Source organism: Pipra filicauda, unplaced genomic scaffold (assembly GCF_003945595.2).
Source record: "Pipra filicauda isolate LSUMZ 115617 unplaced genomic scaffold, ASM394559v2 scaffold90_size2875636_pilon, whole genome shotgun sequence".
NCBI classification, from domain to species: Eukaryota; Metazoa; Chordata; class Aves; order Passeriformes; family Pipridae; genus Pipra; species Pipra filicauda.
Genome location: NW_024105098.1, coordinates 1,996,827 through 2,011,670, shown reverse-complemented (window position 1 = coordinate 2,011,670; position 14,844 = coordinate 1,996,827). Strand labels below are relative to the sequence as shown.

Here is a 14,844-nt window from a genome sequence, read left to right as displayed (position 1 = left end):
GTTCTCTTGATGTGGCTGGGAACTGCAACTGAGAAATCACTGCGTTGAACAATGCTGTTCTCTAGGCTCACAGAGACTTGGAGCTCACCTTTTCTCTTATTTATTTCAGAATGATACAGAATTCTGTAGTAAAACCAGCTCCAATGGGGCAGCGAGGATTCCAGACAGGGTTCCCCTCCCTCTGACTGCTTTTGACAGCAACGAAAGTTCCTCGTGCCATCCCAAACCCAGCAGCAGTGCACAGGCTAACCCAGCTTCCTCTGGGAAAACTGTCTGCACTGGGAAAAGCCAGGAGGATGTATGCAGAGCTTTCATGTCCCCCCAGTTTTCTGGGGTACAGTACTGAGTAACTGTTGCTCCCAGTGCCTCCAGTCTCCTGAAAAGGTTTGCTGGTGGACGGGATGGGTTCAGCCTCAGGGCAGCTCACAATTTCTGGGAGGCTGAGGGAGAAACATCCAGCACATTGTCTCATAAAGAGAACCAGATAGAGAGACCACGAGAGCTTTTGTGGCCTATTTCAAAATCAGTGGAATTACAGAAGGAGCAAATATAAACAAATCTAAATCTGCACAGAGAGAACAGGAAAGCTGGAGGGTCCATTTTTCTGCTTGTCCTGAGATGATAAAGCAAGCCAGACTTAGGGAGGCATTAGAGACATAGTCTGAGGTCTGAACCTGTTTGCCAGGGACTTTTCTGTAAGAGGAAGCTTTGGCTTTACTGCAGCAGTCCCAGAAACTGACTTTCCAAAATCAGAAAAATGCAGGTCCTCAGCTGATCTCACACAATGATCCAGTTATCTCTCCTGCTTTAAAGTCAACTATACCTAGTTCAGTCCTATTTATTTAATCTGCCCTTAACAATCTTAAATGATGGAGATTTTTAATAAAGAGTCTGCTCTGTTAAATAACTATCATTTTGGACAAAAAGCCTTCCTTCATCTTCAGACTTTACTGCAGGTTAAGCATCTTTTTTTCTCCATCTCAAGTGAATGTGGTAAAAGGCTGATTACTGTTATGTTTTTATAAATGATTTTTTAATAAATTTTATAAATTTATAATGTTATAAATTATTTTCCATCCATTTTATTTCCATCCATGGAAGATGGAAAGTTTTCTATATTTTGTGCTTTCTAGATCAAACTGGAGGAGTTTGTAGCCACTGCAATGACAGACAAAACCAGTGAAGCAGTATAAAATACATGGGGAGAAGTTTAAGTCTTGTATTTATGAGTATTTAAATCTCTACTTTTCTAAACAGAATTTATCATCAGCATTATAATCATGATTTAGAGCAAAATAAATGAGTCTTTCCTCGGGGGGCAGCCCTTCCCACAGCTCTGTGCTCTCCAGAACTGCAAGGAAACACGAGAGGTGCCAGCTGATGTGGTGACAGAGCCTGAGAGCTTCCCTCTCACCAGGCATCCCAGAGGAGCAAGGACAGCACTTCCACACTCAGCTCTCCAGACACTCCACTTGGGAAATGAAGCAGACATGCCACAAAAGGAATTAACAGCCACAGTCTCAGCCAGATATTAAGCAAAAAGTTTGTGCTAATGCAAACCCGGGAGCTGTTCCTCCAGCACTTCTCTCCTGAACAGGACAGCTGCGCTCAGGGGGCTGTCTGGAAGCACAGGGGAAACTCCACTTCTGCAGCAAAAGGGATTTCACTGTTTGGAGGACTGGGATGCAGTCCCGAGTGTGTCTCCCTTCAAACACCACCACATACTGAGCTAAAAAGCTGTGGAACAACCAATCTTTTGTTATAGCCTGTTACTTTCAGATATATTTTAGGTTGTGTAAGTACATGTCCTTAAAATTCAATAAATCTAAATTTAAGTAAGTACAGGTAGATTGATTAATGACAATATATAAGCTATCAATAATACAAACAGATAAATAGTCATCCTGGTCAAGTCTGACAAATCTCACAGGATAAAAACTGTAAAATGGATTTGGCTTCATCTCAGCACTCAGTAATACAGTTTTGCTAGTGCAGGTACAAGCCTTGCCACAAAGGAGTTTATTTTTGCATTTAATAGACATGACTCAAAGACCACAACAGGATGAGGACACTTTTACTTTCTGTATTCCTTCCAAAAATTGTATTTCCTCTTACCTTGAATCTATTAGTGAACAGCTCCAATTTGGGAAACAACTCTCTGTTGGTGTACAGACTCTGAAGAGCTTTCAGACACTTCAACCTCACTTCACCTTGCTAAACAAAACACAGCAAGATTAGCTGATAGAATGCACTCATCAAATGCACATGAATATTAAAGAACATCATCATGTAATTTGTTTAACAGACATTTAAAATTTTATGCAAATGGATGACCAAAGCCAACCTGCAATTCAGCTAAATCCAAGAACTTCCTCCCTATCTGCATATGGAAAGAATTTAATGTGCCTTCACTTACATGCCAGTTACTGCTTCCCTTTCAAGTAACTCCACAAAAAGACAAAGGGAGCAGCAAGCAAACACAAACTGAAGATGTCCAATCTGCAGGGCTTGGTGCAGTGGGGCTTCAGGAAAGAGATCCAGGTACCTGCTGTCTGCAATCAATGCTCAAAATGACTGAGCATGGGCTGAGCAACTCCACCATTTCCCAGGGCAGGGCCCCAGGGAATGCACCCTGGATTTGTTTCCTGGAAGTTCTACAGCCCCATCTCTCAGCACAGGACAGCACAGGCTGGAGGATGAAGAGGCTTGAGGGCCCCTCCAGGGGCAGCTCATGCCCAGCTGCTCCTCAGGTGGGACTGCTGTGACCTGCTGTGTTGCAGGCAGCAAACATGGGGAGCCCACACAGGGCCTATGGATCCAGGCTTTTATCCTACAGGAACACCCCTGATGAAGGGAAGGGCTGGATCCCCCTGTGCTGCAGGTCCACAACTTCACTCAACTGCACAGTCCAAGTAAACTAGGGATTCTTTTTGGAAAATATTTGTAGATAGCAAAAAGGTTATAAACACAAATCTCCTCAAATTTCATCTGTAGAGTTCACTGCAGTGTGCACTTACTGTTATGAAAGTGAAGACACTACCAAGTCTAAGGCCTTTAGCTGTTCAAGAGCTAAAACTAATTATTGAACTTCATAAATAAAGCTCCATACCCAAAGGCCTTCATTTCTGAATTTGTCTATTCTATAATCAGGTCTGTATTTTAAAAATCCTCAAGCTAAAAACTGAAAGAACATTCAGAGACTGACATAAAAACAGAAGATAAAAAATCCTCATTTTTAAATTTTTAAAGTTTCTTTTCTCCTTCACACCTATTTCAGAAATGGAAATAGAAGATAAAAGAAGCACAGAAGTTGGATTTTCAGAACTTCCATGAGAACTATTGTTCCTGAGAAATCATCTCTTTACATCCATGAGGAGTCTCTGAGCAGTCATGCTCTCTTCCTGGGATCTTTTTGACTACCACTGCAGAGAAAGTCAATGAGATGAAAGTTATGTTTAAAAGGATCTAGCATTAAGATCTTTCAAGGTACAGAAAATAACTTCCTTGAAAAAAAGTTCTATATGGATGTGATCCAGTGTCACAAAAGCACTGAGAAGTGCTGCTTGCCGTTGTCTCAGTGGTGCCTGTGCTGCAGTGCCAGAAATGGTGTCCCCTCTGCTGTGTGCTGATCCCCTCACAGGACTGGGAGCCTCTCTTGGCCTCAGCTTACTGAGCCCCAGAGGGTCAGGAGCAGGTTATTCTGGCATGTGATGAGCACTCCAAAGCTGCACTGAGGCAGCAGGTTCAGTCCCAGCTCCCTGAAGGCTGTTACCTCTGTGAGCAGAGGGCCAGGGACCCAAAATGCAAAACTCAAAACCCGGTGCCCACAGCAGAGCCCCAAGGCCCGTGCAGGAAAGGTTCAGGCTGCCCATGGAGCCCAAAGCCCTCATGGATCAACAGTCCCAGAGCTCAGTCCAGGCCTAATAGTGAGGGTCTCTGTAAGGCCTAAGAGAGCAAATCGAGCCCAGTAGGTTGGAAGCACACCCAGACCTTGGGTCCCTGTGTGCCCTGCCAGGAGACTCCAGCCAGGGGCTGCCAGAAGTGTCCTGGCACAGGGCACTGTCCTGCCACTCCCCATGCCCGAGGCACCGCAGGAGCAGGGGAGGAGGAGAGAAAGGTTTGTCACACCTGGTCCCTCTGGCTGAGAGAGGGACCAGCAGACACAGAGGTACTCCCCCCAAAAAAACTGCCCTTCCTGGCAGGAGAATGAGAGGGGGAGGACTCCCTCTGATAGCCTAAAGGTCTGGTTTTTAAACTGCTGGTCAAGGATGGAATCCACCTCTTTGGAGCGAGAAGAGCCCCTGCACATGAGCTTGTTAATCCTGTTAGGAAGGATTTAAAACGAAGTCAGTGGAGATCAGGGACAGGAACGCCCTGGGAAGCCTAAACAGCAATGACCTGCACAAGGAGCAAAGAAAGGCAGGAGTGAAGGTGGATACACTAAGCCCAGAATGGAGGAGCAGCCATGTGCCACAGAGCAGCACCAGGCCAGACACGAGAAGTTCGCTGGTAACTATGAGAATCATCCAAGGACCAGGAGCTTGTAACACCCAAACACCTTCTAGTGAGGAAGGACGCGGGTGGGAATGCTGAGTTAGGGTGATTCCTAAGAAACTCAGGCCAGGAGGAGGGACAGGAAGGACAGGAAGAGACTTAGTAAACTAAGAGATGAACTTAATAATTAATTAGGAGGTTGAGCACAAGGGGAACATCTGCTTCAGAAGAGCCCGGGTTCAGCCTTTTCACAGGAATAGACAATAAGCAAAGGAGAGGAATGCAAAGAAGGAAAACGTGGGTTTGGATGTGTTAGGAACTGGTTTAAGAACCAGGACTGTCTTGGTATCTAGAGACACAATTATGGTTTCAAAACACTTCCAGGCATCAATGAGGCAGAAGAAAATTAAGACTGAACAGTCTGATTTAATACTTTTTTTTTAAAGAGGTTTTTAAAATGTAATTATATTATAGTTGATAAACATTTAATTTATGCTTCCAGATACATGGGAATGAAAAAAAGCTTAAAAAGAGAGAAAGGCAGACCTTGAAACCCACATTCAGATGAGAATCTACAAAACCCAAAAAGCCCTATAGACATTTGTCTAAAATCTGGGAAAGAGACAGGATTAACATACAAAACCTAAGGATTTCCCAAATTAGAGAACTAAACTTCTGTGTTCTCTGTGGTTTCATTTGTATGTCTTCTGGAGTAGAACATGAAACTGCTCAGCAATGTCCTGCACCTCTGCCTCCTCTCCTTTTTGTAGCTCCAACGTGATCCAAGGTGATCATTTTGGGGTGACTGCTGTTCATGTGAAATGCAATACCTCATGGCTATTGCCTCCGCCTTCATTTTTCAATATTTTAAATACCAATCATAGCAAAAATTGTCTCCTGATCAAAGCCAAGCAAAATCAAGGACTTGGTTACCAGCTGGGAAGTTTTTCAGGCAGTGCCAATGAAAACCAGGCTGTTAAGGGATCTTGTACTTCTGGATGGTTTGCATTTTTAATTGGTTCTTATTCCATCTTTTTCCAATCTATTCTTCCCATTGCACCTTCCTCCTCCTTTCTGTGCCTCCCCAAATGTCTCTTTCTCTCCATTCTCTCCCTTTTCATGCTTTGACACGTGGCTCACCTGCCTCAGACTCTTCCCATTGTACCCACAGTCTGTCTCACTCTATACATCAAATATACACTGCAGCAACAAAAAATATCACCTATCACATATACCTTCACATTAAACAGATTAACCAGTGATTTAAAGACTTAAAACCCCAAGGCACTTCTGAGGCCTGCAATGACAAATACTCCAGAGCAGAGGCAGGAGAGCAGCCTGACAGAATTCCTCTGTGCCTGGTCCAGATGGGCCATTTTTTTACCATAACGCCATAATTTAAAACTTCTCTGGTGAAGGAACATGAAGGAACATGTCGATTTTTAAAAAGCTGAGGTATAAACATATGTCAAGGCTGCAGGCAGATGACTAGACCCTGGCCTGAGGTTAAACTAACTGAAGAGGATGTGAGAAAGTATTGGACATGACATGAGAAATCTCTGGATGTGACAGATAAGGGTGTGGGAAGCTGACACCAGTCAGAGACAGCGCCGTGAGGAACGGCTGCATTTCACAGATGGTTAAAGGAGGGATGGGAGAGATGGATGGACTTCACAGACACTGCAAGGGGCTGAGAGCTGCCAACTGCAACCCTGACCACATTCTGCAAGTGCTGCTTTGTGGAAATGTTCTGCAAGGTTCAGGATGCACTCCCAGAATTGCACTGCAATTATTCAAGGGAGAATTTATTTTGAATTATAAGTCCCAGTAAAAAATGAAGCCCTCCAGCACACATAAAATGCTAATGCTCCCCTCTGAGCTGCCCTCCCCACTGATTTATCTTCCCTCCTGGAGCATGGCACCAGTGAGGCACACAATGGTACCAAGGGGGCACAGCTGGAGCAGCAGCTCTGCCTCCATGCCCTGGGATGGCCATGTTCCCATGTCCAAGCTTTCCTGACACACAGGGTTGTGTCTCTGGACTCCACACTGCTCCACACTGCACTGAGCAGGATCTTCCTCCTGCTCAACTTCTTACAATGAGATCTAATGTAAAAGTTTGGAGAAAGTTTGTAAAGAAAAAGTTTGAGAACTTCATGTTTAGAGAGGAAGAATCCCATGTCCAGTCTCTAGAGCATAGAGGATACTCTTAACAAGGAAATTGCTCATCCAAATCAAGGCAGAATGCAGATCCCTGTCAGCTGTAGCTGCAAGAACCAGCAGCAGCCAACTTCTTCCAGTTGTGAAAGCCTTTCTAACTGATCTTGTTCAGACTTCTTCGGCTGGACTTGAGGATCTTTATGTGTCCCTTCCAACCCAGAATATTCTGTGATTCAGCAAACAAGTGACTGAGTCATATCCTCTGTGTTAATATGATGTCTGAAGTTATCGAAAAATCATCTTTTTAAAGAATCAGCTGTTAGATATCAGTTATGTAAGTCATCAGAATGAACTCGAAAACTTTTGATTTCTTCCATCAGTGCTTCTAGAAGAAGAGAATGGTCTGAATCAGGATGCTGGAATTTAATGAGCATTTCAACAGCACAGGTAGGTCTCCTTTGTTTTCCTTGGATAATGTTAGCAAAGAGTTTAGAGTAAAACAAGTGTTTCTAGAGGTTTTGGTGGGAGTAGGAGGACAGCCAGTCCCACTTCTGCCTGGTATACACCCCCCCCCAGCCAGAGTGCAAAGCCCTGCTCCACCAGTGTTCAGAAGGGGCTACTCCTGCTGCAGGACCTGGGTGGGTCTCAGAGCTGCTCCCACCCCACAGGGTGCTGTGGGTGCCACCAGCACTGAGAGCTGTGCTGACACAGAAAAGCCCCTCTGGATACAAATCCTTTTGCCTCCACCTGGCGTTTCAACAAGTTTTTGAAGAAAAAGCTAAAGGGAACCTTGAAAAGATTCTTCAAGGGAAAGTGAATTGATGAGAACTCCACTGGTTGTGGAGCCAGTGGTGTCTGTTGGGGATCCAGAGATGTTCTTGCCCCTAACCTTTGGGCAATGTAAATGGAAGACATGTGGAAATCTCTGTTCCATCCTGCTTCAGACAGAGGTTCTCATGAGTGGCCCAAGGAGGCTTCTCTTTCTCTTGTAATCAGAAGAAAGGCATCGTGGATACGTATCTACCAACATGTTCCATCAGAGCCTGAGAACACCAACAGCAGAGGAACCAAGGCAGCCTGGGAGTGCTGCATCCCAGTGCAAGCACATCCCTAGAGATAGCCTGGTTTAAAGGGAGCAGGTTAGAAAACAGAACAATGTCTTTGTAAGCCAAGGACGATACACAAAGCATGGCCTGGGGAGTAATATAAGTAACACAAGGGCAGGAATACACAGTACTTACCCTGTCGTGTAGTGTCCAGCCAACATATTTTAAATAACTATCATTCAGGAAGGCATCACTGTACATCTTCATCCAGACTCCAATTTCTTCAATACAGACAGCTCTAATCTCAGCAATAGCATCACTACCGAGGAAAAAAGGACAGAACAAGTATGAACCAGAGTACAGAGCATTTACTTCTCAATCCCCTTGCCCTATCTGTAATACTTTGCTTTTACTTTTGATGAGCCTCACTAGGTAAGACCTGTCACTGTTCCCACTGCCATCTCACTGATTTTCTGTTCCTTTGTCCCTGAACTCACTGATCTAATAATTTCAGTATTTCTATATTCTGATATGATATTTCCACTATGTAAAACAATTCTCACCCTAGTTTGCTTCACAGTCTATAACTCCATTTTTTACCTCTCTCTTTTCAAAGAGAATTATGATCCAAGCTACAGACCTCCTCTGGACAATTGTTTCTGAAACCATGTCCCTGACATTTGCTTTGCAGCCCTGGCTGTCTCCAGCTCAAGGTGTAGAACCACTGCAAAGTGGGAAAAGTTATTTGGTTTAACCAAAGGCACCTGCCAGGGGAGCAGAATGGAATTTGGTACATAAACAGATATCGTTTCATGCCCCACATGAGAGCCCTACCCCAAACCCCAGGGGAATGTTTGCACTTCAACATTGGTTTCCTCCAGTTTTCCTGCTTTTCTCCTACATTCTGACTGTGGTAAGTGATGGGAGAGGCAGAGACACATCTCAGGCAGACTCAGCAGCTGCTCCCTGAGGAGGGGCAGCAGGAAAGTGTCTGGAGAGATCACCAGAGAGCTGAGGGATGGACAGGATTGGCACTCTGTGCCTGCCTGACAGGGAGCAAGGCACAGCCACTAATCAGGAACGACGGCTCAGCAACGGGAAAGGGACTGGGGCCATCTGGCCCTTCAGTCATCTCAGCTCTGAGACATCTGCTACTGTGAGAAAGCACTTGTGCCACTCCAGCTGGCACTGCTTCACAGCTCCAAACTTCAGCTGCAATAAAAGAGGAACAGAAAGAGCCGCTGCACAGAAGAAGGGAATGCCTGGTGCTTAACAAACACTGCACTTGCTTGTAATTGAGATTCTTGTTCTGTATTTTCATTAAAAAAATCTTCTCGGAAAAGTAATAAACATCAATTTAATTCTAAAACAGACCAACAGAGCCCCAAAATGAAATTCAATTTACAGGAAAAAAAGAAAGAGAGAAATTCCAAGCTCCAAGTAAGAGAATAATTGCAAAATAAGAGAAAATGTATTTTTCCTGAAGTCTTCAATTTTACCGAATATAAATAAAATACACTCACTCTTATGGTCAAGACACTTCTTGCACAAGTTCACACACCCAAAGCAGTGTAACAAAGCCATGATCACTCCATAATGGAACTGCCCATGTACTTCCACCTCCCTCGGTGCCATTGCACTGTCCATGACCTTCCAGACTCCGAGGTGACACCCACGGCTCCACAGGAGTCACAGTGTCCCACAGGGCCAGATGGGAAACCTCTACAGGAATTCTAAACTCTAGGGAGGAAACTGTGCTGATGGACCAGCACAAAGCAGGCATTTGCTGCAGGAATGGGAGGGAAACTCTGGGGAAGGTCCCAACCACTGCCAGCCCTCCCTGCCCACGAGACACACACCGACTTCAGAACTGCCAAACACGGCCCCTGGAGCTGCTCTGACAAACCCCCTGAAGGCTCTCCAACCTCAGAACCAGGGCAGGTGTCCACCCACAGTGCAGACAAACCACAGCATGGGCATTTCTCAAACAGGCTGAGAAGTGTAAGGACAGTTGTGCTAAAATCTCACATTCAAGGGTTAGCAATTGCATTTGTTATGGGGAATGCAGCACAATGGAGACAAGTCTGAATTAAAACCATGAATATATTCCTACATATATATTTAATTGTGTACTGCTTTATACTAAACTAGATTAGCAATTCCCTTGTACGGAATTACTTTACAACTATTTTAAAAGCAAGAATGCAAGACTTACAGCACAGTCTAAAGGACTGGCCTGTGTGAATCAAGAAAAGAGGGCAGCCACAACAACACAAAGGAGCCACAAAGGCATTTCCAGGAGGGGATGACAGCCCAGGGCCTCACATCCAAGTAGGGTATTTCACCACCTTAGAAATTTACTAACTGTGAAGAATTTTGGAAGGATTTAATGGCAATCCCAAAAAGAACCCAAATGTCAACAACTATTTAATCATGCAGCACAGCCAGCCAAAAATCAGGAGAAACGATGTTTTCTGTAAGCATGCATTCAATCTTCCCCAGGCAGACAGGGAAAAACTGCTTCTTGATTGAAAAGCTCCTCTGGGATCCCCAGGCACTATGGACAGACACTCATTCCAAGCTGCTAATTTAAAAAAAAAAAAAAAGGCTATTCCACTGATTAAAATATTTTAGTATAATAAAAATTTAACACCTTCAGTATAATTGAAAAGGGGAAGAACCATGAATAAGGCATGTGGGACTAGCAAACACACTCAAGTTGCTGAAGAGGCAGAACTTGTGTGACACCCTTTCCCACCCCACCAGCATCTCCCAGGTAACTCTCACCAATTCAAATCCTTTGTGTCCTTGCAGGAATCACTAACACAGACTCCATGCCCATACAATGCTGCATCAAACACAACACAGCCCAAAAACCTTTATGCCTTTGCTGTGCATTAGATAATTCCTTGTCATTAAACTCCAATTCTTCTAATCTTTACACAGTTCAATACAGTTTAGCTCCTGGTCATAGTTCCTACTCTTGGTAAAGAGACCTCCCGTGATGCAACTTCCTCAAAGACAGGACGGAGGGTGCCTCACCTGCCTGAGGCTTTCTGAGAGCTGGAATCCCAAATTCCCACTCACCCAAGGGACAGGGAATGCTGCAGCTCTACAATAACATACCCCTGCCAGTTGAACCCAACTGGGCCTGTCTCTTGGGCTGCTCAGCAGTTTGTAAACTTTTTGAGGATGTAATTATGAGGAGAACTGGACAAAAATGTCTTTTCTACCTTTTTTTCCGGACTCCATAAAGACATAAAAACATAATACATTTTCCTGTCACCTAGGAGATATGTTTCACCTCCTTAGGATAACACATTTAGGGTGGAGGGAAACGGATTTTTCTCTGGCTTGGTTTGGGTTTTCATTTCCCTGTGCTGACTGGTTTTTGCTTCCTCACAAGACTGCCATCCAATATCCCCTCTAGTTTTTGCTCATGCAACCCTCTGGTTTCCCAGAGTGCAATTCCCATGTAACTTGTCACCAGCCTCCTATTTACTCAGCAGGAGGGAAAGCAACACCTTGGAAGGAGACAAGTATCTTCCCCACAAAAACAGAATGCCATCTAGATTTTGCCAGTTTTACCTTTCCTGTCAGTCCTGCCCAAAGATTCCCTCAGGACAGCTCAGTGCCCTGCAGAAACCCTGCACCCACCGTGTCCCTCAGGCCCAGGATCCCCATTCTGCTCTGCCAGAAGCCAAAACTGTCCTAGTTCTGTTTTGGGAGACAGTCACATCTGGAGGAAAAGCTCTGTGAGCACTGAAAACAAAAGGATATTATGAAGTAGGACTGTAATCAGAATTCTTCCCATCACCATCTCTGTTGCTTTATGGTCAACATGAGCTCAGCACCTTGACCCTGAATTTACTCTCACATCTTCCTTTTGATGCTCTCAGTTTTAGATTAAAAATAAAATTAATGGACAACCAAATATGTCATAAGCCAGCACAGAAACATTGAGAAAAAGTGATTCAGGAACAAGATAAGGAAATATGCAATGAGGTGAGGACATTTCTTGCATGTTTATTAGGAATATCTCAATTTTCCACCAAATCTGCTGTTAACACTAGACTAGCATTACACCTAGAAAACTGTTCAGCTATTTCTGCAAGTCTTTTTTTTTTTTCTTTAATGAGAGAAGTGAGCATTGGAATCTTCCAGTACATTTGAAGCCAATCTACAGAAAGAACAGCAGTAGGAAGACATTCTGAATGAAAGAGTTCTGGGGGTTTTGTTTAGATCAAGGACTTGTAATTTAAGTTACAAAGGTCCCTAGGCATGAATCACTGTGGCTGAGGCTGAATCCCATTATGGGACAGGATTTATTCTCTAGGAGTAATTAAAATAACATTCTTTTGACATCATTACCACTTGGTCTAAGGACTGTAAAATCAAGTTTATAAAACATTCGAATTGTTTGAGAGAAGGAATGCTTAAGAAATTATGAAAGCAGATAATAGTTTGAAATGCTTTCCATTTTTATCCCCCTGGGCCCGGGAGGATAAAAGCAGACCGTAACAGGTAGAGTCTTTTCCCAACCTCACACAAGAGCATGAACTACTAGGAAAATATTTTCAAGTGACTTCTTGTTTGATATAATATGCTGAATTCTGAGGGGACAGAAATGGGAATACTCTTAGGGTTTAATTTCTTTAGCTTTTTTACCTCCCTGCCATGGAAGTTGCTTTCCTAAGGAAACAGTGAGTGCTCTGCTGACCCAACACGCTCCTTCACCTGCTGGCCCTACACCCACCCTGCTGTTGCCAGGCAGCTCAAGGCTTCCTGATCATAAACTACAACCTTCCCTTCCAGGTCAGGCTGGGTACTGAAGATCCAAGCTCCAGCTCCACGGGGCACACTCATATATTTCTCAGCACAAACCTGTCCAGCTTTCCTGCTTGTTTTTCTCCACATTTACAATCACCCCTCTGTCCAACTGAACTATGGGCTCCTCACCACCTTCTAACCCTCTGCTCATACACCCTTTCTTGCTTTCTGTCATTTTTCTAAAAGATCTCAGAAATTCTAAAACTTTAAACCAGAATTTAAAAGTGAAAGGTTAATTGCATAGTTTAGTATCCTTGAATTTTATCTTCTGACTTCAGTAAGTCAATTAACATTTAAAGAGCTGGTTGCACTAAGGTGCTGCAGATGCTCTGAGGCATCTTGTGATGTAAAACTACCCTAAATCTATTTTAAAAGACTTCTGCTCTCTGACAAGCCACATTCCCAATCTGCTTCACATCCAAGCCATACAAAAGGCCAGGAAGGCTAAAGACACTCAGCAGCCAAGATATGCAGTGATCATTTGATGAATTTAAGGTATGTCCAGCCTGAGCTCCCACCCTGGACAACTCTTCAAATCACAGACATTCAAAGCCCACATTCCCACAGCTCTTTAAAGCCATTTTACTGAATCAGAACAAAGTTGTGTGGATGGGCTCTATTGTGGAATTAAGGGGGGGTTACACTTAATATGTTCTTTCACAACTTCAAGTGTTTTTCATAGTGCTTTTGTGGCATCTACAATATTCCAGCACAAGAGAATCAGCACAGAAACTGCCCCTGCCATTTGTTATGGCTGTACTTTGTTAGCATTTCCTTACCGGTATCTATGAACAAATATACCCTTAAAAATAGAGTTCATCATATTCTCGATTTCATCTTGGTTTTCTTGTAGCTGCAAAAAAACAAAACAAAACAAATAAATAAAATCCCATTGCTTGTTATAATTTGATATTCTACAATTCCTGGTTGGGAAACATTGGAAGACCACAGAAGAGCACCTTAGAGGACTCCATTTCTGCTTTTCCAGCAAGTGCCTGTATTGTGTGCATATACAAATAAATATTTACTTTTACACACGCAATGTCTTAATGGAAGAAAATCAACATTCACTACAAACATCAATGCAGTTTCAGATTAGGCCTTTGAAGTGATCACCAATTTTTGCTACTGAAGATAAGACAAGCAGAGACGTGTTCAGCAATGTCAGCAGTGCTGTGTCCACAGTGAGACTGAGCTGAGGGAGTGACAGCTGCAAAGATTAATTTGGACAAAATTAATGCTCAGTTTAGAGAAAGTAGCTGAAGATGTTCTCAATCTTAAGTCTGACTGTCAGTTGTTTCAAACTTCAGCACCCAGGGTAAGGGGGTTTCAGAACCAGGACACTTTCCAGAATTGGAGCACATGTGACATCCAGGCCTTAGGCTGCAGAAAGTCAAATCAAACCCAAAGCCCAATCCCAAACGAGAAAGGTGTTTTATAAATATGAGTGGTTTTTTAAAAAACTTTATATTTCCTACATAATATGGGCATGTTTTGTAAGTACTACTGGAAGCTCACCTTGTGCCAATGAATATGCTAACACAACTTGGAATTAATTACAGCATTCTCATACTGTCAGCTTTTGTACTACACTAAGTAAGTATGACTTAATTACACCTAAATGCATCTTTTTTAATAAGATGGCACCAATTTTATACACTCAGCTCTAGGAGCAGCCCTGCTCCCACATCCAGAGCCCTCCTTCTTCCATGAGGTATTCCTTTGGTCCAAGCAGGGCCCCATGATGTGTGGGAATGGAAATGTGCCCATATTCTCAGCACAAAAACCACAACAGAGCCTTGCTAGAACAGAGTGCACATATGTGTAAAATAATGAAACCTGGATAATTGTGGGTGTGCATATTTAACAGATAAAATATTTCACAGCCAGAGGCAGCTTCTTTGACTTCCTGCATGGCAGGAGCTCATAAACACTTTCACCCAGGGGCTTATGTTTTTCAAGCCTTGTTTATAAATATTTCTACAGTATCTTCCAGGTAAGAGCATAAGTAGCTTGCAGAAATCAGTCAATGAAGCCTCCCAGTTTCCTAAAATGTAAGGAGGTGCTGTCTCCATTTTGCACATGGGGAAAACAAGGCATGAAGTGTTCTTGACTGAATTGCCAAAAACCTGCCAAAGAAACTGAATTCCACAGTAAAAGGGATTCTGTACAAGGGGTAAAGCTGGTGCCCCCCAGCTCTGTGTACAGCACAGGGCTCTACACAAAACAAGCATATCTAGACACAGCTTCTGGGAACAGCCCTGCTTTCAGCATCAGCTCAACCCAAATAAGCACAGACTAACTGCTTGCTCAA

At 43.5% G+C, this 14,844-nt stretch overlaps 1 protein-coding gene across 3 annotated transcripts in view; it reads right to left on the bottom strand.

Moving 5' to 3' along the window:
• The window catches only part of STAG1 (stromal antigen 1), a 162,072-nt gene that overhangs the window by 47,232 nt on the left and 99,996 nt on the right, over window positions 1-14,844 (bottom strand). For all 3 annotated transcript variants that reach the window (XM_027724991.2, XM_027724992.2, XM_039391148.1), the window contains exons 9-11: window positions 13,310-13,383; window positions 7,896-8,019; window positions 2,116-2,214 (exon numbers count right to left, since the gene is read on the bottom strand). In XM_027724991.2, the coding sequence (XP_027580792.1) occupies window positions 2,116-2,214; window positions 7,896-8,019; window positions 13,310-13,383 (297 nt within the window). The remainder of the gene's footprint in view (window positions 1-2,115; window positions 2,215-7,895; window positions 8,020-13,309; window positions 13,384-14,844) is intronic.